The sequence below is a fragment of the Daktulosphaira vitifoliae genome, unplaced genomic scaffold (genome assembly GCF_025091365.1).
Source record: "Daktulosphaira vitifoliae isolate Bord-2020 unplaced genomic scaffold, ASM2509136v1 Scaffold_1, whole genome shotgun sequence".
NCBI lineage: Eukaryota > Metazoa > Arthropoda > Insecta > Hemiptera > Phylloxeridae > Daktulosphaira > Daktulosphaira vitifoliae.
This window is the reverse complement of record NW_026099572.1, coordinates 47,618,505-47,643,294: the sequence shown is the minus strand read 5'-3', so window position 1 is coordinate 47,643,294 and position 24,790 is coordinate 47,618,505. Positions and strand designations below refer to the sequence as shown.

The 24,790-nt window shown below is 24.3% G+C and overlaps 2 protein-coding genes and 1 long non-coding RNA gene across 4 annotated transcripts in view; 2 read left to right on the top strand and 1 right to left on the bottom strand.

Moving 5' to 3' along the window:
* LOC126894490 (uncharacterized) overlaps positions 1–24,790 on the top strand; it is a 68,145-nt gene that overhangs the window by 3,822 nt on the left and 39,533 nt on the right. The window lies entirely within an intron of this gene.
* LOC126894489 (uncharacterized) lies at positions 100–2,309 on the bottom strand. Its single transcript, XM_050665553.1, has 5 exons — positions 2,226–2,309; positions 1,828–1,869; positions 1,114–1,246; positions 766–962; positions 100–382 (listed from the first exon to the last, which is right to left on the bottom strand). The coding sequence occupies exons 1-5, from the start codon at positions 2,226–2,228 to the stop codon at positions 191–193; spliced, it is 567 nt and encodes a 188-aa protein (XP_050521510.1). The 5' UTR covers positions 2,229–2,309; the 3' UTR covers positions 100–190.
* LOC126894492 (uncharacterized) lies at positions 21,803–23,598 on the top strand. 2 transcript variants are annotated; one of them, XR_007701423.1, is made up of 3 exons: positions 21,803–22,493; positions 22,556–22,700; positions 22,766–23,598. It is a non-coding gene; the product is annotated as an uncharacterized LOC126894492 (long non-coding RNA). The 2 variants fall into 2 exon arrangements; XR_007701422.1 differs by having other exon boundaries at positions 22,763–23,598.

The following is a 24,790-nucleotide window of genomic DNA, read 5'->3' as shown; positions in this document are numbered from 1 at the left end:
AGAAAGGAAAGGTACAGGGCAGGGTGTAGCTTGGTGGAATGCTAACCTGTCTAAATTAAGAAAGAGTTCACGTAAGCTCTTAAATAAAGCAATGTCCAATTACATATATATACCTATATTACATATTTACATATATTACATATATATATTTCAATTACATAAGTTCTGTTTCTATTTAGCACATATCCGTTCATTTATTAGATTTTGTTTTAAATGATTGCCAAAAATATGAATTATCTTCATAAATCGAGTAAATTATATGTTGACAATCCTCAAAATATTGGATCTCATCTAAAGAAGAAATTTTTTCAATTGATTCATCATTGCTACAGGATATGTCAAGAAAATTGAAATATTCTTCCTCTATTTTATATGGAAGAAACTGTAAAGAAAAAAGAAAGAAATTTAATATAAAAATATCCCAATACAACTGGGACTTAGCATAAATAGAGCAAAGCATGATGAAATCATATTGATTCAAATTTGATTGTGATTTAAACAACTATCATATACTGTTTATGTGAAATAAATATTTGTTGAAGGTAGTTTTTGTAAATCTTTTTAAAAAGGGTATAGCTAATTTTTAAATTGAATAGATATATCTCATCAAATATGTCTTAACTAAAGGTGAGACTGATCTAAGTTTTTGTAAAAGTGCTATAAACGTATGTGATAAGCAAAATCTAAAATGTTCATTTCCATCGATTCCTTTGAAAATGTATTTAAATAAATCAACATAAATTTTAGACTTTTTAAAATACTTACAGTTGGATTTTTTTTAAGGTATTTTAGTAATCCTACAGAACACACTTTAGATCTATTTAAACACTCCTCATCATTCCATTGCCAAATACATATTTGACCTCCAATTTGTTTAATATATTCCTCTAAAGTGTTTTTTTTTTCTAAGAGTAATAGAATGTAATTAAAAGTCGATTTAGTAAACTTATCTTCAACTTTACCTGCAATAATTAAAATATTAATTAAACTAATAACAAAAATGTAAAATATTCAAATCAATTTATATTCTTTTAATAAGATATAACTGATCAATTTTTAATTAATTATAATGTAGTATTTGACATAGTATATTATTTATATATAATTATTTACCATTTTCTTTAATTAAGTATAATCCAACATTTTGAACATGAAAACAATTATGAAGAAGAATTCTTGGCAACTCAAATTTTAATAAATGTTGTCCATTATACGAATCATGAGCTGATATAATGTATATCAATATCTGTAAATAATAATAAAAATTACAGAGATCTTTTGTTTATATTATTACTTATTTATATAACAATGATTGATAATCTTAAATGATTTAAACTAGAAATTCAGAAAAGTCAATAATAACGATCAAAAATAACTAGAGCTATAGTAAAATGTCCTTGAATGATCAAATTATAAATTATTAGGTTAGAGTTAAGTGGGATTATAAGGATAATTTGTGGGGACAAATTATTTTCATAAATAATCAGTTATTCGTGTATATGAGGTTTGAGATCAAAGTAACAAAATAACACTTATTAGTATTGTATTTATCAATTATTTTTTTTTAATGTCGATATGACCTTTTTATTTCTAAGTGACTAAACAGGAACGTATTATCTATTAGGTATTATAAGTATTGTTATTAAGTCTTTCGAACAAACTTTAAGAACCCATTTTTTAATCAATTTCGTTGCAAGGCCTGAAGCCTACAAATTATTTTTATTCACTTAGTGCCTAGTGCCAAAGAATAGCTCAATAAACTCATATATTGTGATCACGATTCTTAACTTAAATATTTAATTAAGATAAATATGTGATGTTTCTTACCATTATAACTAATTGTAATGATATGACTTTCATTTTATTTATCTGTAAAAAATTTAATAACATCCACTTTAAATATTATGTTATAGAAATAAATAATTTTTATCTTAAAACATTAAAAAAAAATTAATTAATTTTACAATTTTTTTTAATTACACTATTGAATAAATACTATCAACGATAGTTATATAATTTAAGTGTCACCAAATGGTAACTTAGTATTTATTTAAAATAAAATTGAAATTATATAACCATTGTACGTATTTTTAGACTAATTATTTAAAAATTAATAAGATTTACAAATAAAATCTGTTTTTGTTCAGAATTGGTTTTTTATTAATTGTAAACCATTAAACTATTTTTCAAAATATCTAAAATTTAACTGTTTTATATGTAGTTACCATAAATATAATTCTTGGTCTTTTGTTATAATTTGTGCCAATATTTTAAAGTATATTGTGTTATATAACCATCAGCATTAAATTTATAAGAATCCTAAAACTTATTTTAATATTTTGTTTGTAGATTCAAGTGTATTAATGCGAACATGTAAAATTGTAGTCATACTTTTTAAAGTAAAAAAAACGATGTCAAGTGAGGTAGATTTTAACACTGGCTCTTTTATAACAGCTGTAATTTTTTAGGACATATTTCTTTGACTGCAGACCAACGTATACAATCAAAAATGTATACACATTTAAAAAAAGCATTTCTAACGCTCAAGCAGCCAAAATAAACTCCGATGCAGAGGTTGAAACTAAAACATCAACAAAAACAACATTACAAGCTAATCAATAACTTTGCGATGTACTATTAGCATTAAATAGTATTACCCAAACATTAACCAAACTAACCTTAGACATTGATAAATTAAATACTAATCAGTCTAAATCGATTAAAAAACAAAAAGTGACGACGAAAAAAACGGTATTACACTAGGGTCCTGGCACAGTATGGACGTAGGATAGGTGAGACAAGTATAAATGATATCAGACAGTAATTAAAATCACTACCATAAGAAACGTATCGATGCAAAATTAAGCTAGTTCAAATTTCAAATATATATTTTCCTTGACTGAAAAGTAGCAAAAAAATTTAAATAAGTTTAATTTACTATGCTATGTCAATTAGATTTATACAATATTTATAAAAATCAGTGTACTCCCCTATAAGGTATTTTAAAATACCTTATAATTTGAAGTATAAAATTTGAAATATAAAACCGAGAATTTTAACATACAAATAGCATATTTTTGAATACGGAATCAATTTTCACTATGAAGGCAAAATAAAGTCCGAAATTTTTTTTTCCTATAAAAAAAGCATATTACATAAGATTTAATTTATGGTAGTGTTAATATTTCCAGAACACTTTCAAAAGTTAGTTGAAAAAGTTAATTTTTATGAATAATTTGTCATTTTAAATCCCCCTGTGGTCAAGTAACATTTTTAAAAATGACTAAACATTTTAAAAAAAATTATGGTAGTTTTATTATGCAACTATTTTTATAAGTGTATTAATATTTTATTAAGCATGCGTTGATTGGAATAAACTTAATTTTATTCCTTAAAGCGGCTACAAATATTCTGTAAAAATATATGAAAATTTATAGAATTTATAATTATTATGACTTGTTAAGGAAGTTACCATAATTTATAATCTTTTATAAATTTATAAATTCTTCTTACAATTTTTTTTTCTATTGTAAATTACGTTTTTAGTTACTTCTTCATACATAATAATGTAATTCAAAATTTGTAGTTTTTATTTTAATTTTAGTTTTGATACCTGGTGTTGTAAGTTGTTATCTATACTTTGAAGTATGTACTTGTAAGTAAGATACTTTGATATCATAAGATTAGTATCCTATGTATAATATGAAACAAAAATTATTTAATCATGATTTTGCTATTACCATGACTAGATCATGAAAAATAGTCACATATCAAATAAATGCACAGTTCTTAAAAAAACTCGAGTGAGTTTAATAAAATAAATTTTGCTTTTTAGCATTACCATTTTTATCCTATGTAAGTTAATTTAATTTGTTTTAAATTTAATTTCAGTTACAAATATGATGTCTATTGGTTTTGTATAAATGATTTTAAGCATATAACATTAGTAAGCTTTAATTTCTTCTATCATTTGAGATCAATATTAGAATGTATTGTTATATTGAAATGACAGTATTGTAGTTAAATCTCTTGTACGTTAATTATTCTTATAGTAATACTTTTGCTTTAAAAAAAAAAATCTATTGATAATTATTAAATGTTGAGCTTAAAGTAAAATAATGTTTTAGAGTAATATATGTAGTTATTAAAAAACTTTTCCGATTAAATTCATTTAAGAGGAATAGTAAGAAAAAAATTAGCTTAAAATTTAGGAGTAATTGTTGTTTTAAAAACAATGTGCAAGTACATAAAACAACTATAGTAAAATTATTATTTTTATACATATTATTTTTACACAATTACTTCAATGGCTTGTTAAAAAATTTGAGCTATCAGTCAACAAATATTTTTATTAAATTTTACTTACAACTGAGAATTGTTTATTTATTACAATGGTAGAACCTTGACGAGGCATAATTATTTCTGTTCCCTCAAAACAATTACTCAAAAAAAAAAGTATAGATAATATAAAAAAATTATTTGAAGTTTTTAATAAACTATTATTGAATTCTACAGTTATTTAATTTATGTCTAAAATAATTCACTGTGGTGAGTTAAACTAATCAAAGATATTAGTTTATATTTAAAAGCTATTGTGTTAATTATAGAACTGAATACAAAAATTCATCAACTTCATCAACTTTGGTATTGCCGATTCAGATTAATTAGTTATTTGTTTATGGATAAATGTTGTGTGAATGCAAAAATAAATTCATAAAAAATGTTAAGTCAATTTTTTTTTTTTTTTTTATTCCAAAACTTTAGTAATTTGAAATTCACAATAAGTTGAAAAAAATAATTTCCCTCGAGCTTCAATTTATCCAGGTTCTACTGTATTTTCAAATTGCAATCAGTGCCGGCAGGACCGTCTTAAAAGAAAGGCATAAGGGATATCACACATGACAATATTTTAACCTTTTAATAATACCAAGCCAGTGTACTGGTGCTAAGTTTTAAGGGCCCTGTGCTAAATAGTAAAGGGTTTTAGTGAGATAATAAATTAATTGCTTTATATTATGTAATTTCATAAAATTAAAAAAAAAATTATTGTGAGATAGGCAAAACGCTATAAACTTTCAAGAATAGTCAATAAAAATTCTATATGGTATGTATTATTTTCAATTTCACTAAATTTGTACATATATTTTTCTATAATAGAATATATAGACAATTTTATAAGACATATCATTAGTTTTTTTAGTAATGGAATCTATTCTGTTTCCCTCAGCCATAATTAGACTCATACTGTCGTAGAGGCTAACTTTACCACTAGACTTATTGTGATAATGTTAATATGTAAGTATATATATGTATTAAATTATAAAGATACAATTTTTTTTTGATTGGAGGGAGAAATAAAAGTTATTTGCAAGGTTGGAGCGTGTATCCTGCATGACCCACTGTTGTGTCGGCGCGGTATTGATTGCGATGTATTTTATTTTATGAGGAAATAAGTAATTTTTTTTGCTAAACATGATTTTTTTATTGGAGACTATTGAAATGTCTGTAAGAGAATTATCTTATTTATTTTAATTTCTATGGCATTACACAAATTTTGCATGAATTCATGTATTACGCATATTCTGTCATAGAATAAAATATAATTCTCATACTAGAGTTTTGCAATGCCAAAGTGAAAAAATTTCTGAGTAGAGCAAACAGAAAAAAGGTTTTTTACAAAATAATAGTAAAATATAATTGAAGTACTGGTTGTAACAAATAAGTTCAATTTTAATAATTTAATACAGGGGAGTCAATTTTTAGTAAGATACACGCACTTGACTGACTAAGTACAAATTAATCACACAGTGTTTTAAAACAAAAAAAGATAAATCTGCAATTAGGGTTTTGCATATGACATAAATAATAAGAAAATACTTCTAATTAATATAACAAATAATTATGTTTGATTATTAGATTACATATGAATAATCAATAAATATATTTTAATTAAAAATAAGCTGAAAAAGATTTGATCTCGCCTTGTATAAAAGGGAAATGGTCTGATTTAAAAAAAAAGTATGTCGAATGAAAGTGGTATATAAATAATACTTATCATAAAAATATTGTATTGATCTTTATATTTTTCAAAAAGTTGTATAAATATTAAGTTAAAAATGTAAAATATAAAATCGAAAATTTTAACACATAAATAGCATACGGTAGCCATTTTCACCGTGATGACAAAATAGAGTTCGACATTTTTTTATTAACTTTGATGTTAGTTTTCACCATTTCATTTCAACCCAACCCAACCTACAAAGTACAATGCTTTTATTCTGAATATATTTTTTTAAAATTGAATTTTATACTAACAATCTTAAAACTATAATAATTTAAAATACAAAAATTAGTTTTTTCTGTTATTCTGGAGGTAATTTTAAAAATTATTTGAATAGAAAGAGATGTTGAATTTGAATTCACTACATAAAGATTTTGACAAAACACCGTGTTGAATTATTTTACACCAATTAATTTATGTTAAGGTTGGGCTTGCAATGTAGAACTTGAAAACTATTAAATTACATAATGTCCTTCATCTTTAAAATTGATCAGCAATTTCCCAAAGTAGAACTCATATTATAATAAAACCTGTAACAATTAATAATATTTCGTTGTAACTTTTTTTTTTTTTTTTGCAATGCATTGCTATAACTAGGGGAACTAGTAAAACATTAGCCGTAATTTAATATATCTAGGAATAGATACATAATGTTCAAAACTAAATTAGAAATATTATTAAATATATAAAATATTTATAATATAAATATATTAAAAGCACTTTTTATAAAGTATAAGAATAATTATTCTTTTCACAAAAATTTTGAATTCCCTATAGTTTCTAAGAAAATAAATGTCTTATTCTTAATTGACTACTCTATATAAATATTACAATATTGTATACATTGAACATCTATTAAACACTCCGTTTATCAGCAATAATATTTTTTTATATTCGCATAACAACCTATTAAAAATGAAACTCATTATGACCAAAATAATGTTTTAAAATATTAAATGGTGAAATTTCAATAATATTTCATTGTCAACATGACTCAAGTGCAAATAATGAAAAAAAAATTGTGAATACTAAATGTAGTTTATAAAATCCATAAATAACTTGTTCCTTATACTAAGATCTGAATTTATAATATGAAGGTCTCAGTTCATGTCATAGTTGGACAATAAAAAAATAAAAAACTTTATAATTCCTTATCAATTGACTTATGTGTCCTTTTCTATGCATTACGAGCAAAAAAAGATCATAAACTTTTTTTGAGGATTTTGAGTCGCAACTAAAATTGATTATAATATATAATATCTACTTACTTTGTTATAAATAAAATATATTTTAGTGTCATGTTCTATTAATAACATATGACATTAATGATATACAGAGTGGCCCACCACCACTCACTGACAACTTAAATAACTTTTGATCCAGTTAATATTTTTAACTGGAGTAGAATTTAAGAAAAATTTTAGTAAAAAAATATCTTATTAATATTGAGAAGTAAATATTCTGTAGCGTTTTGAAGTTTGTGAAAATTTGAATTTTCATGTATTATTTTACGGTATTAAACATTGAAATACGTATTGAGAAAAGGATAGAAGAAACGCTATCTTTTCATGATTACTGTGTATACATATGATGATAATGTGTATACATTACAAGCTTGACATTAATACCATGTTAAGAAATTAGATAAGGCAATTATTACTTATCACTCTCATTCAAAAGTATATTGAAAAAATTTTAATCCATTGGATCGATGTAAAATTAGCATTAAATTCAATGTAGTTTAAAAGGTTTTGTTAAAACTTAGCGTAATATCAATCAATAGTAGTAAAAATAATTTTTGTTGGTCATATCACGATAACATCATAATATAAAATTGTATCGAGTCACTTCACTACGGCGAAGAAAGGTTAGACAATTAACCTATCAGTATTACAGTGCGCCTTACAAACCAATGGACTTTGCTATTAATAACACAGTTAAGACCCGATTTGAATCTATTATTATTATCACTCAATTAGTGTGTCGTAAATTATTATTGCTATCTTACATGTATCAATAAAAATTATTTTATGTTACATCATAGAAAATTAGTGACTTCTGTATTAAAAACAGTAAAATAATAATAGAAATTTAGTCCAAAATCATTTAACTTTAACAAGCTGTAACAGACAAACGATTGATCAGAAAAAAAAATTATAAGAGCAAAATGTTTGTATTTTTATTTTAATCATAATAACAAATTCAAAATAGGGGTTCCCATTTAAGAAAATTCAAATTAATGCTTTTTTAACCCTCAAGTGATGAAAAAAATCATGTTTTTACTACAAATTACTGTAGTTTTTGTAATCAAACAATATTTTCCTTACCAAAAATTAAAAATTATCAATAGTTATCGAGAAAATGAGTGTCTTATTCTTAATGGATCACTCTGTATAATATTAAGTTCTTTTAGATGAAAAAAAATACTATGCATAATTTTGAATTCTAGGAGTTAATGAGAATTAAAACTAAAAAATTATATAATTTTTGGTAAAAATGGCCGATTTTGAAATGTTTTTTGTATAGTAATAGAAAATTTACACCATTTAAAGATAAATCGAATTTAAAGTTTTTTTAAGTACAAGATAATTAAAAATGAAAGATTTTCTGACGATTTGTTTTCTATGATTCATCAGTCTGTAAAGTCGATAATAATGTAGCTCTAGGTGGATATAATTGATCGGACAAACTATTTGAATAATGCTTTGATAAAAATAAAGTTTTTGGTGGTAATATTTAAGACAAATACAATTTACTTTAAAATGAAAAAAGAAAAACTATGCGACATCTTGATTTCTAGGAGTTAATCTTGAATTAAAGCCAAAAATCATACAATTTTGGAAAATTGGCCAATTATGTCATTATTTATATAGTAACAAAATGAATACATTTTAAATTATTACAAAGCTTTTATAATGTAATATATTATTAAAGAAAAAAAGGTTTCAATGACTTGTCCTATATGAGTAATTTAACTATAGTCAAAAACCATTTTCATTTTTGGTACATATATTACATTTTTCTTTTTTTATATGTTTAAAATACGTATCGTAACGTCTTACAACAGTGATTTTAATCACTGTTAGTTATCCACCAATACTAATTTAAAATATACCTCAACACCACTTTACCTACTGTACTGTATTTTAATATTTATTTTTGTTATTTGTTTAATGATCATTAAAATATATTTGCTGGAAATATTTCAGAAACTTGTATTTACTGGACTTTAATTGTGTAAACTTTTTAAATTATTTATGATTTTAGCTAGATGAGGATAAATGCTATCCTGGATAAATGCAAACTCTGTGCTGTAGAATTATTAAATTATTTCAAAGATAATCCAAAAGTAATTTTTTTAATCTAGTTTCTGTAATAACTAGATTCAGTACTATCTTTAGTACAATAATATTTGGTCTGTTTCATCTATTCAACTTAAAAATTAGCCATAACTTTTCTAATAAGAATTACTAAAACTATCTTTAAAGAATATTTAATTCGTATCGAAATGTGTTAATGTTAATTATTTAAATTACTGTGGGAATTAAACTATGCTTTGGTCTCATTTTATTAGGTACCAATTGTTAAATTAAGTTATTTTTAAATTTTTAAATTTTTATTTGTTTTTTTTTTACAGTTTTTTCCATATAAAATAAAAGTAGAATTATTCCATATCCTTGACCAACCCTGTGAAAATGATAATTATGAAAATGACAATGAATATGTGTTTAATTGTTAAAGATCATAATTATCTATTTCAAACAAACAAATAAAGTTTAAAATGTAATTTATTAAATTAATTTTCTGTATTACTATAATTATAGATTCTCTAGGTTTCTATCATAATATTTAAGCCTGTAGTAGAAACAAATACATATTTATAAAACTTATAATATTTATTGTGCTAAAAATTAAGAGCTCTTCTAAATACCTTAAAGCAATAAAAATAAAACTATATTTAAATATAAAAATTACAGTTTCATTAAAATAAAATAAATGGAATTAATAAAAATATGTTAGTTTTAAAAATATCGCAAACGTTTGTACAATGCAAATAGCTATTATTTTTTCTGTTTAACTAATGGTAACATATCATAATTTTCGTAAAATTTTTCGTTTTCTTACTTCATATTTTTGTCAATTTTAATTTCAAAACAACCTAAGTTTTCAAAAAAAACCAATTGCGTGACTTAAAATAGGATATGATATTAACATAAATTATATGTATATTATACAGCCTTGGAAATAGCTATAGGAACGTTAAGGCAGTGCGCTACTTTTTTTTTGTAGTTGTACTGGAAGCGAACTACTTTTTTTAGAAATTTTGTCAATAAAATATTTGTCATTTTTCAGTGGTGATAATACTTTGTTACTCGCTTTTAATAACCATATTTATTTATTTCATTGGTACAATAAATAAACAATTTTCTAACAAAATTTGTAATTACAACAATGTAATGTTTATATTAGAGAATGCAAATGGATCCTACTTATATGAATCTATTAATCTTTTGATACTATAAATATGGATAACTAAATTAATGGTTGTCTGTATATCCAGCGCATTATTATCTTGGTTAAATTTTTATTTAACAAATAGAACTTAACATATTCTATTTATGGGAACTGTATCAGATATAATTGAAGTTTCTTCTAGTGTTCGGCTAGGTATTCACCTTTTTCCGTTATTGTTTATAATATTCATAAAAGACGTATATAAGGTAATTTTAAACTTCCAGTTCACTTTGTCTGCAGATATTTAACCTGCGGACAAAGATTTAAGATATAATTTATCTTAAAATACACTTACCAATAAATTCATTTAGTTTGTATTACTCTGTATCAAGATTTTGATGTTCATTAAAATTAACACTTTAATAATAAATAATTTTACCTAATTAATAGTCTGGTCATAAAAAATACAATAGAAATCAACCTTTTTGTAATCTCTTAGCCTATACTCATCACCTATACAAGCAATTATTACTCGTCGACAACATGTAATGCATGACACCCATTTAATACTGTTTTGATGTTTATACTTATAGCAATTTAAACATGTCATCTGAATTTTCTAGCAATAAACTTTTTATTTCGTCTCTAAATATATTCAGGTTGAACTTTTTGTCGACACATGAATTATACATTATAATGATAGCATAATATATTATATAAACTCCGCAGTTTAAACATTAGCTTGTTTTGGAATGATTTAAGGAAAAAAACATAATTGAGGGGGCGAGCGGGATATTAAAATAAATATTTTCATTTTATTAATATTATTTTTAATTTTTCACAATTTATTAATTTTTATATAATAACCAATTAAGTGTAATAAATATTACTATTAAACATATATATTTATTTTTATCATTAAAAAAACTTGGAAAACTATGAGCAAGTCGCCTTTGTTATGTCGGTGGAATGTAAACTAATATATGTCCATTAGTGATGGAATTTTCGTTCCTTTCGGTATAGTTACTTAAAAGTATCATTTTTAAAACATTTTAAAACATTCTTAACGCTTATGAACATTATGTTGCCAGTTTGTTTATGAACTAATCTTTTATTTGAATTTGTTGCTCTTACTACTTGTGTCCATCGAATTAAACACAATGAATTTGACGCCGTTTTTAAAATATTTTTTCCACCTGTTGAAAACGGTTGTTGGAATTTTTCTTTCAAATGATTATTATTATTGTTTATAATTATTATTATTGTTAATAGACCGTCCTGTTAGGTTATTTTTTTATTTGATATTTATCGTCCATTAGTATTGTAAACAAATTGCATTTATAAAATGTATGCTGTTTATTATGACGGCTTTGACAAATTTCAGTACAAATTATTCAAGTACCACTTATACTACAGTTAAAGTTATTCTTTTTTGTTCTATTTTTAGCAGATATTGTTGTTATGTTTGATGGAAGTTTAAAATTTTCTTTTTACATTTTATTTGAGACTAAATATATGTTGTAATCTATATTAACTGAATCGGTTATGTACTCTAACAAAATTTTAAAATATTAATCATTTTTTACTAAGTTGTGAACTTAATAAATGAATAAAACTGTTGGATAAAAATTGTGTGCAATATTACTAAAAATATTTTTAAAATGTTGTTTAATTAGCTTTATTGATTGATTTATCATTGACAACTAAATTTCTCTTAAAGTAATAATTTTAGAAATATTTTTTTTGGCTTTTTGTGCACTATTTATCTCTTAATTTATAAATGGTAAAATCCTTTATCCTTTATATTTCGTACGAGGCATTTAGACCGCAGGCACTACACCCAGAGAAAAACCTCGATTTATATAATAAATTCATCGTTCAATTTGATAATTATATCATTACTATTGAATTTATGATACATTTATTACTTCGATACAGAAAAATTGTAGGGATTTGTTCATCATTACAAACATTATGCTATTATTAAAATAATAAAATTATCTATCAATACAATAATTATAACTTTGTCATATTAATAAATCCATCGTTCTTATGAGGAATTATGACCTATATCACTTTCATAAATAATTGTCCATAGTAATGAAATGATTTTTAAATAATTAAGTAAATTTTTTTCGATATGATAATAAATTTTTATTAAATTAACATACTAGTGAACAAATAAAATCCCATATTAAATTATAAATTTAATCATAATTATGGTTGTAATTTACTTAAATAAATATGATATTTAATATACATCTTGTAGTATTTATAATATTATTAATAATTTAATGAACAATTTTTAATTTTTAATAATAAATTATAAATAAAGCCTGTAAACATTTGTATTTTAATAGACATAAAGAATATAAACTGAAACGGAGTATTTACCCATTTTTAATTTCATGAATTTTAGTAAGATAGCTTAAAATCTGTTCATACATTAGTTGAAAAATTAATTTTAAATGATCAAATAAAAATTAGTGAAGTACAAGACAAATAATTAATAAGAAGAGAAAGAAAAAAAATATAACGTTAAAAAAATTAAAGAATTTTTTTAATGTAATAATATTATTTTACTGTTTTTTGTTTGAATCATGTAACACTTTTTTAACCGTTTGATGGGAGTAATCGTTCTTTAATTATTTGTAGTAATATTATTGAATAAATGTCCAAACGACACATGATGGAAGTGGATGTTCTAAATTAAACGCATAGAATATCTTGAAGCAGACATCCACTGCTCTTATTATTGAAAAAAATTTATACTTGATGGTATCAAAATATAATAATATATCACGTGATTAAAATCGTGTCAATAATTAAAATGAATAGTTGTATCAGTTGATTTCTACTTTGTAGTAATAAGATGTAAGCTTTAGTTTGGTCAACTGTCTGTCTCATGGAAACTAATTAATGAATTTTGAGAGTTCTTTATAAAATATTTAATGATATTTTTTTTCCATTTTTATCTTTCGTCACTTATCGCGACGTTGACACGAAAAGCGAACTTAATAGATATAAGAATGCTATGTTTTTTCGGCCTGACCAAGAAAATAATTAATTTAATACTAAAATATCCTTTTTTTAAACTATTAAAATATATTTATTTATATTTATAATGAAGTATTATTACTTTGACAAATGTCCGACCTTTGAAAAAGCTGTTCTACAAGTATTTTGCTATCTCGGTCTTTATTATGTTTTTCTATAATATTCATAATATCTAGGCAAAAATCATTAAATGAATCGACAATCATACTATTACATTTGATTAATTGTTTAAAGTTAACATCCACCTATAAAAATTTAAAACTCTTAAATTTAATTATTTATGTATAAGTAGTACATTTTACATACGAATTTACATCCAAAGGACAATGTATAACAAGCCCATTCATTTATTATTTTGTTTGTTTGTTGAGATTGTCTAATTCTTTTAAGTTTAAAATTAACAGTAGTACCCCAATGCTATTGTAACTGCGTAAATAGAATATTTAAATGGAATTTTATAATGTTTATAATATGTCTTCTTCTTCTGGTTCTATATAAATTATTGATTATTACTTGAGAAAATGTTTCAATTAAATTCACTAATGCAACTAAGTGGAGGATATAGAGTTTTTATCTAATAAAATTGTTTAAATCGTTTAAAAAAAATATTTTTTAAGGTGAAGTAAAAATAATCTTATTGAGTTGCTTCAAAGGTTAAATTTTACAACAAATATATAACCTATACTAAAGTTATCTAATGGAGAATTTTTCAGATCAATATTTCTATTATTATTTTCAATTAATCCAATTAAAATAATTTTCAATAAAATTTTGCGTATAATTTACTCCGAGGGGTGCTATTTGACGTTAGTGAGTGGGAGTTTCGTAGGCTGCGTGGGAAGAAAAGTCGCCACAATAGAGTAATAAAACTAAAAAAAGCTTTTATGTAGGGGACAACTCTCATGATGATTTTTATCAAGGTTTTTCATCTCCTCCCATGGTAAAATTATTGAACCACCACTGTATTTTATTAGTACAATAATATTATAACAACGTGAAGGCTCCGATAACGATTTCGTTTTGTTAAACTTTATATTAATAAGGGTTGCCATGTAAAATTGACACGGATATTAATAATCATAATAATTCATGTCTATTAATAGACGTATAATATTACATTTAGCACAAGACTTTACCATCGTACATTGTTGAACAGCCGGTGTAAAAAATTTTCTTGTTAACTACCACAAAAATAATTTATGGCCTATTGAAAAAAATTATTGTTGCCTCTAGTATTGTGAAAATCAAATGAATGAGGAATTTGTATTTGAAATCCAAATCTTTTAACAGTTTTAAAAAACAAACCATTCATCAGATAAAAAATATTAGAACAAAATCGTTGAACATTTTTTTTTCTATCAACAAACTAAAAATAAGTGTTCCTCCCAATAAAGAAAATGAAAGTTTAATTTTTATCCATGAAGGGAGAAATCATTCTGTATATTATTTAATTAATTATAAATAAAGCACAAAATTATTCGCACTTAATTTATAGTAAGTAACATAAGCTTTCATTTAATATGTGTTTAAAGAACACAGTATTTCTGGAGCATTTACAAAAGTTAAAAAGTTTTACTTTTTATACATATGTTTTAAGTTTTGAAAATCTTTGTATAAGGGGAAATTACCTGATTTAAAAAAGTATGCGGATGAAAAGGGAAACATATAAAGTATTTACAAACAAAAATTCGTGTTTATCTAAACATTTTTCAAAAAGTTATAGTTCTATAAAATAGTAAAAAGTTCTATTTTGAATTATAAGAAAATATGTCACACATGTATACGAAATGTATAAACAACAACTATAAATCATAATGATTAATAATTATTATTATATATTGTATAAACATAAACGTATTAATAAAATAAAATGTTTTCAACTATCAGTATTATGGTGTACTTAAAATGGTGTAATTAAAAAATAAATTAAATAGGCTATACATGTGTCATACATCAGGTTGGCCTGTCCCTTAACACTAATACACAAACACACACAATATGATAATTATATTTAACGTCAAAAAAAGTTTCTTCACTCTTCTCAAGTCTTGCTATTAGATTATCACTGATTAGCAAAATCTCTTAAATTAGGGAGCTATTAAATGAGGCCGTCAGAAATTAATTGCTACCTGGCCTGGATCTTAAGATATTAAGATCCTGATCATAAGTAGGAGACTGAGGGGAGACTACTCGTCAATCACCAGTACAACTACTTTTTCTCTTTACCAATTAAAGGACGGTTCAGTCCAAATACTAGCTAGCCTGCCCATTATAGAACTAGATCTCTGACATTAACTCTAGCCACAAATAAAAAATTGATAATGAAATTATGGAAAATAAAATATAAATTACAAGCTATTGACGCAGAAATAATCAATTGTATTTTAAAAGTGTAACAGTCGTAACACGCATACGAAAATATTAGAGTTGTAACAAACACAATTTTAATTGTGATTAATTTTTATATTCTATGGGCACTCTTGTGAGAATATAAAAACTAACGCTTAGTGTCCCCTCAACGGGAACATACGTGGTCAAATTGTTGATTCCCATTTCATTACTTTTGTCACCTTCATATAATATTGAATCTCTTTTCATACTATTAGCATTTTTTGCTGATTCAGTTCGTTTCTAAAATTTGATGATTTTGTTTTCTATGAATGTTGGTAACAATAATTATGCATATTCAATAATTTTAAGGTATTATAAACATGTTAAGTTATATTGTAAATAAATCTTTGGATTTTCAAAATAATTTAAAATTCGTTACAATTGATGTGTTTAAAAATCATTAATTTTTAAAATTATTTATTTATAATACATTTTTCACTAAAACAGAAATAGCATGTTTATATTCCCATTTTTTACATAAAATAATAAAGGGTTTATTTGTGTATTATAATAGTTTTTATGTGAAAGGAAGGCTGAATGAATGATTAATACAAACATTTTTAATGAAGTTGAATTAATTGATATATCTATGACTCTTATGCAAGATGTGTATGAAATAAATAAATCAGTATACATATTTTAGAATACAGCTAAAATTCCTATTTATGACTCCGTTATACTGACGTGGGTAAGTCATTTGATGAAGTATTATTGAAAATTAAATGAATGACCAATATGGTGGAACTTTATATTAAATCTTTTTAGATTATTTTTAAATCTTATTAGATCTTTAATATTGTGGAGACAGGGTTGACCTTTATTGTTTTTTGTCATACCTGCCATGAATATATCACGACACTTTACTATTAACGATAAACACAAAATATAAAATTAAAATAAAATAAATTTTGTTTTTTGTTTTAAATTATATCAAAGAGGGATAACTAATGTTTTATATAATGTGCACATATTTTATACCATCTGACAACAAAAAAAAAAATTGTATGGTGTTAATTATTATTAAATTTGTTTTAGTATTGAAATATACAAATTGATTAAAGTAAAATCTTAGAAGTAATTTTTAATAATATGTATGAAAGTTTATTTTTGACAAACATTTGAAATTGATTTCTGTTATTTGAAGGTCAATACTTTTCAAGCAATATTTTTTCAATTAATATTCAAGCTTCAATTAATTATAAAATAAACAGTATTGTTAGGAACAATTTTTGATATTATGGAATTCAGTCATTTTAATATCTAAGACTTTTTTGTTATAAATTATTTACTTCTGTTTTGAAAATGAAAACTATAATTTTATTTGATCATTTTTTTTTAAATTATCTACTGTACAAAATATTTTATGTGTCTAGAGTTATAAATAGTTCAATTTTATAACGTAAAATTTTCTGAAAATATATTTAAACTAACATTATAATGAATCATCATCTCAAAAAAAATTAGATAATATTTCTATTGAATTATTAGATATACTGAATCATATTTACTCATTTAATCACAATTATTTTTATAATATTATTAATCACGCAATAAGCAATATAATATTAATTAGGCTATTTAAAACTAAAAATTAGTATCATAATATTTAATAGCCTGAAAAATATTATACTTTAGAACGTTTTAAACAATTCATTTTTTTTTTAGTAAAACAAAATATTTAAACATAAATGAATTTTACTACCCCATTGAGATTTTTCAAACATATTTTTAGTTTCGATACGAAGTTGAGAAGGTATTTTTTAATCAATTTAGTTTTCCATTCTGATTAAAAATATATGAATAAATTTTGTCGACAAAGTATAATTTATAAGTTATGACACTCAAAGTTTTCTACTTTCATGCTTGATTTTTGTTATGTTTGTTATAAAATTCCAATAGTTTACTTTAATTCACTTATAAAAAAAAATTGTATGATGTAGATACCGATTTTTATTAAATAAAAAAAAATTACTTAAATTAATGTTACTTTATTAAGTATTTTTACTTTGTACCACACATTTCAAATCTGGTGGCAAAATATTAATTAATCATTTTATATATGTAGTATATTCGGAATTTATTATCTTATAGTCTTACTGTTTATTAAACAGTATATATTAATACAAACAATAAACAATAAATTACACAAGCTAATTAATAATTTTAAAAATGAATGTTAAACCGAATAACATTGAATATATTATTAATAATTAGGGATCGGCAGTTATTGCACTAAAAAACGTAGAAAATTGATTGCATTATTGCAGAAAAAAAATACCCAAAATAGCACTTAAAAATTGCGCTTAAAATTTTTTTTGATTAATAGTTTTTAGCTTTAACATTTTACTTTTAAGAATTACAAATTTTGTAGTATGAAATAGCCTTATTTATTTAAATAACAATAGATACAGTTAAAAATAAAATGTAACAAACAATGAATCAAACAGGTTTCGTTCGGTATTTTAGGAATCTGCAAGAAATTTTATAAAATTGAAAAACAATTAATTTTATTATTTAATAAAAATTTGGGTACCTTAAAAATGATTGCACTGTACGATAAAGGATTTCTTCAGGTTCTCAAATTTGAAAGATCTCCTATTTGAAGACAATTAGTTCTTATATATATAAAAAGTACGCTTCACGTCGACAGAGATTATGGGGGCATATTTAAAATATATAGTATCTTAAATGGATAAATCTTCTGGCAATTTTTTTGCCAGATAATATGTTTGATACTTCTTGTAAAACTTATAATCTCTTATTTTTGACAAGAACATTTTTAAATTTCTCATTAATTAACTTGCCTATTATTCCTGACACTGAACTTAATTTGTCACAAACTTTTTTAACAATTTTAATGCTTGTCGCCAAAGGAAGTCCTTGAGTTTCTAATTTATCTATGGTGTCAGGTAAATATCAATAGTTTGCGCGAATAAAAACTAAATCTGTTTCCAACGATGGATCATCTAATATTTTTTGAGTTTCTTTTATTGAAATTACGTCATCTGGATTAAGCTGTAATATGATATTTTTTATTTCTTCAAAATATTCACAGTAATATGAGACTGATTTTACCCATGTACCCCAACGAGTTATAATAGGCTGGGGATTTAATGGTATTGTCGGAGCTTTATTTTTGAAAAATAATACACGAGCTGGACACTTTAAAAATATTTATTTTACCTTGGCAATCAATTTGTCAACATTTGAAAATCGTTCTCTTATTTCCTCAGCAACTCTATGTACACCACAGGGCTGGATTTAGGGGAGGGCTAAGTGGGCTGCAGCCCAGGGGCCCCCACAAATTTCGTATACATTGGTATCACAAATATAATAATAATTGTTATTTAATAAGTAAAAAAATATATTTCCTTGTTTATGTATAAGGGACCCCCACAATGCATTCTGCCCAGGGGCCACCACATACCTAAGTCCGCCTCTGGTACACCATTTGCTACGCACGTTATATGCACCATCTTAGAATAGAGCACTCCAATTGATTTTCCTGCCTAGATCATGTACGGCGCTGCATCACTGACGAAGAGCAATACGTCATCATGGCGTATACCATCAGGCCAAAGAAGAAACATCGATCGGTCAAAGACTTTAGTGATGGTCGAATGATTTGTTTTGTCGAGCACCTCCGAATTTAATAGGTAAACTTGCCCCGGTTTGCCTACTTCTAATGTTCCAATAATAATATTAGCAATATATCTACCTTGAACATCGGTAGTTTCATCCACCAAAACCCAAATTTTGTGTCCGGCAATATTAGATCTATTTTTGTTCATAGTTTCTACGTAAATATCATTTACGTAACTTTTTCGTTAAGTGCTTTCGTCAGGAAATTATTTTTATGTATATTTTTCCAAAAACAAGCGGAAATCCTTGTTGTTAATTTTGTTTAGAGGAATATTTGCAGATAATAATGTTTGACAAAGATCTTTGGAAAGTGTAGATTTTTTTGAAGATAATGTAAGTTGTTGCTGTACTACAGAGGTTGTAGCGTTTTGATGGCGATTTATGGCGCAGCTGTGTTAATCAGTTTTTAAATGTTGTGTGACTATGTATATTCGATCTGCAGATACTCGAATTTCACATAACTTACAAAAAAGAGCTGACCCATCACTCGAAAATACATTTTTCCCGAACTCATTGACGTATTTCAATAGTACACTAGACACTGATTGCTTATTTATCGCCATTTTTGACTTTAATACGAAATAATAAGACTCAAACGTAAACATCGAAGAAACACGAGACGACACTTAACGACTGAGCACTGAGAAGTGAAGACTTAACTAAAATTCTATAATAAACTTAAAACTACAGTAGTACAATCTACAAATCTCGATGTACCGTCGTTCGTCATATTTACCCCAATATTGTCTTATCGCATTTCCGGTCGGCCACGGTGGTCAACGGAAATCCCGAAATAACAATCAATACACGCACTTGAATATTTTAACATACCTCTTACCTTTAAAAAAAAATTAAATTATATTTAACACAATTTATAAGTATATAAAATGTACAATATATGAGAAAAATCAACAAAATTGCAATTAAATAGAAAAAATTGCAATAAAATTGAAAAAATGGCAAAAATTGCAAAAAGTTGCACTAAAAACTTTTAGATATAAATTCGTACTCGCATGAGGTGAATTTAAAACCTACTTATCAACAAATCCTAGCAATAAAAAAAAAAATTGCAAATGCAACAACATTTGAGCCCTAGTAATAATGTATATATTAATCGAATAACAGAACGCAGCGATGCTAAGAGACTATAAACAATAAAATAAAGATGACATCCTCTCGAGGACAGATAATTATGTATAATTTTATTTTTAATATATACAAGCGTAAACAAAGATATTATCAAAGTAAATTTATTCTTTTTGGGTATTGATTTTCATAAATAACACTATTGAATGATATAAGTGTTTAAAATGAGTACGATTCGTTATTTTGTCAACGATATAATTAAAATCTATACAAACAAAGGATATTGTACTTAATCAGTTTAAATCAAGTAAAATATTTATACATAAATATATAAATTATTACTGATTTTGATTTTTAATATAATAAAAATAATCAATGCTAAACATCATTTTTAATTAATTTTTTTGTCCTTTATAGTAGACTTTTTGAAAGTTTAAAATAAAAAGTTTAATTTGTTATCATCAGTGGCGTATTTTGAATGATTTCTCGGGTGGTGTCCAACTTTTAATGAACCTCACAAACGAAAATTATAGAAATGTTAAATTTTGGTACTGCTGTATCTTAAAAGAAACAACCCTAATGTCTTAACTTAAAGTAATAAAAGTTTAATAATAACTCAAATGTATTTATTATAGATATAATTAAACAATGCAAAACATACAAAATAAATATACACTAAAAACACAATAAAACAATACACAAAATGAAAACTTAATGTCATAAACGTACCGCGAGAAAAGAGATTACCTTCGGTGCTCCTGAGGTCCTCTCTCCACTATGATTCATTCCATTTCGTCTTATATACTAAAATATTTTGTTTTTCTCCTTTTTGCAAAATTAATAATATTATCGTTTTCAAAAATTTTTATAAATATTTAATTCCTGGTCTAGTAATAATAGATCAGGAAATTACAATTAAACAAAACATTACAAAAATGTTTTACTTCCAGCTTTACAAATGATAAACTATATTACAGTAAACAGACTGATTTTTTTATCATAACCCACTCATTTACTTGTAGAATAAATATAATTTAAACATTATTTTTGGTTTTCTTTAGTTACACATTATTCTTAAATTATTAACTATTTAAAACTTTTTATGTTCATCCCTTATGCCTTGTAAGGGTGTCAACTTTGTCTTTTTGTCTTTTAAATGGGAACACATATTTTGAATATAATAAAATGTTTGGATTTTTAATTAAATAGTAAATGGCATTTGAATTTTTAATATAACTTTATTAGTTTATTAGATATAAACATTTAAAGTTTCAAATTTTTGAGTTAATATACATGTATAATACACATGATGATATGATTACAAATACAGGTAGCTAAATGGTTTATATGATATCAATGTCGCAGTCACGGATTGTTTATTATCAATTATGACTATCATAGATATACTTTCTGTATTGTCAGTTAGTGTATTTATAAACTCACAACAATGTGCCTTACTACCATTGATAATAACAATGCTGTGTACCTGCTAATTTCTTTGAAGTTGTTTTAAACAAAGTAACTCATAACTAAATACTTTATTTATAATAAGTAAACAAATAATAAAATCTCCTTTCAGTATTGATGTTCGTAAATTACTTGCTTTTGATGATGTTTCAGTGTCATTCCACTTCGAAATTATAAATAACGATTCAATTAGGTACACAAAAAGCTCAAGAAAATCATTGACAGCATAAAAACGTTCAACTTATTTTGTCGCGCATAATTGTTTTAATGATTTTTTAGTTATACATTTTTGACTTTCTTCGATTTGACTTTTCAACACATCTTTTCGCTTTGGGTATATGAAAAAATCTCTAACTTTAGATGTTGTTCCTAATCAATTTCGTGTTTCTTGTATAGAAGATGAATAAGAAATAGCAAGGTTTAAAACATGAACAGCACAATGAACAAACGTCGCAAGCGGATAACTTTGGTGAATAAGAGATTGAGCTCCGTTAAATTGACCAGACATAGAAGCACATCCATCGTAACACTGTCCTCTAAGGTATTTTGTTTCTACACCAAATGAATGTAAACTTTGAATAATAATATATAAACCTTTTCCAGTAGTATCTGTTGTAGGCACAAACTGAAAAATTCTTCCTTGATAATCATATTTTCAACATCTAAATATCGAACACACAAAGTTACTTGTTCGCTTCCACCAATGTCGGCCGTTTCATCAGCAAGTATTTTGAAACATCTTTGGGCATTTATGTTTGTTACGATTTTATTTAAAATAATTTTATTACAGGATTCAATTATTTCATTTTGAAGTGTTTCACTTGTATATTTTATTGTTTCTTCAGCTTCCAAAAATGATTTTAAACGGTCATCTCCTTGGGCTCTGTATCTTAATATTTCTCTAAAATTTCCTTGATTTTCTTGGATAATTTGTCATTTTCTTGATATATATTGAAGTTACAAAGATAGCCGTTATTGTCAAAAAAAAAAAAAAAATAATAATAATAACATTAAAAATGCAAATAATAATTAAACCTATAAGGTAGTTAAACCCTAAAGTTATTTTCGATTTGTTAAAGTCGTTAAAATTAATTCAAATCTCCTGTTATTTTCTTTTATCAGAATTATTATGTCATTAATTCAATTATTAATTAAATTGTTAAACTATATTATATATTCAACTTAATAAATTTTTATGTTGATTATAATCGCATGGCATGATGTTTTTTGTTAATAACTAAATGGAAATAGCAATTTCACATGGGCAAAATTTTTAATAGTTGCAAGAGAATAAATCCAAACGTTGATATTTTATTTCATACAGATTAAATTTTATATGCATAAATATTCTGTTAACCGATATCAAATTTATTCCACTTGAACTTTCATAAAAAAATCTCTATCATTTGTAAACTAATGTAATAAATAAACAAACAAATACAAAAGGTTTTTCTTCAAAATATCTTTAAAATATATATATATATATATTTTTTTTTTTTTTGATAATTCTCTGTATTATTCTTAAAATATTGTATTCTTTGACCAATAATACAATTAAAATAAATAAGTATTGTTTATACTAAATTTATTTATAATTGGCTTATACATTTTTTTAATGAATTTTTACAATTAAGTTTCCTTGACAATTAGATGTAAATGTTGATTTTATCGACATTTCAGTTCACTTCGTTTTTTCCCGTGAAAAATAAACTATCGTCTTGTGTAATTATTAAGATTTATTTAATTAGTTATTGATATGGCAAGTGAAAAAAATATTTTTGGTCAAACAAATGAATCAAACTTACATAAGGTCATACGCAGAGTTGAAGAAATATGGAATCGTCGTTTCATGCATTCCAATTGTGTTTTAAATAATACAAATAAAGGACAAATATCAAAAAAGTCAACTAAAGATGGAAGAATTATCTGTAAACACTATTAAGATTAATAATTAAACTAACTATTTCGAATAGAGAAAAAGTTTTTTAATATAAAATATAAGAAAAATTAATAATAAGTTCTCTTATTCATATATAACAATAATTCAGTCGCTTTACTTTAATTTAACTATTTTAATATTAAAAACCTTTTTCGAAATTGATTATTTAATTAATAATTATTAAAATTATATTCAATTTGCAGCAATTATTAATAAAAATATTTATCCTATAAAAAATTCCATTATTCCAAAAAAACGCACGTATCGAAAAACGTATAAAAATGATAAAATTATTCCAGAAAAATTGGTAACTATAATTATATAAATATATTTATTCGATTTAGCTATGTTATTGGGGTTTGTCTGATTCAAAAATATAAAATAAACTATCAGCCCCTTTAATATAAATGCGGTAACATAATGTTTAATATTATTCTGCTATTTTTTTTATTAGACTTTTATGGGAAATTCAATTTTTATCGAAGATAATAATATAATATTAAGCAGTGTTGGGAAAGTTCCTTTTTAAATGGAACTCGTTCCGTTCCCCGTTCATTTTCTAAAATATGAACTCGTTCCAGATCCTAGTTCTTTATATTAAGAAGGAACTTGTTCCAGATCCAGTTCCTCCAAAATAAGAACTCGTTCCACTCTTTGTTCCTTTTATGTAACCAAGTTATTTAAAAAATTGT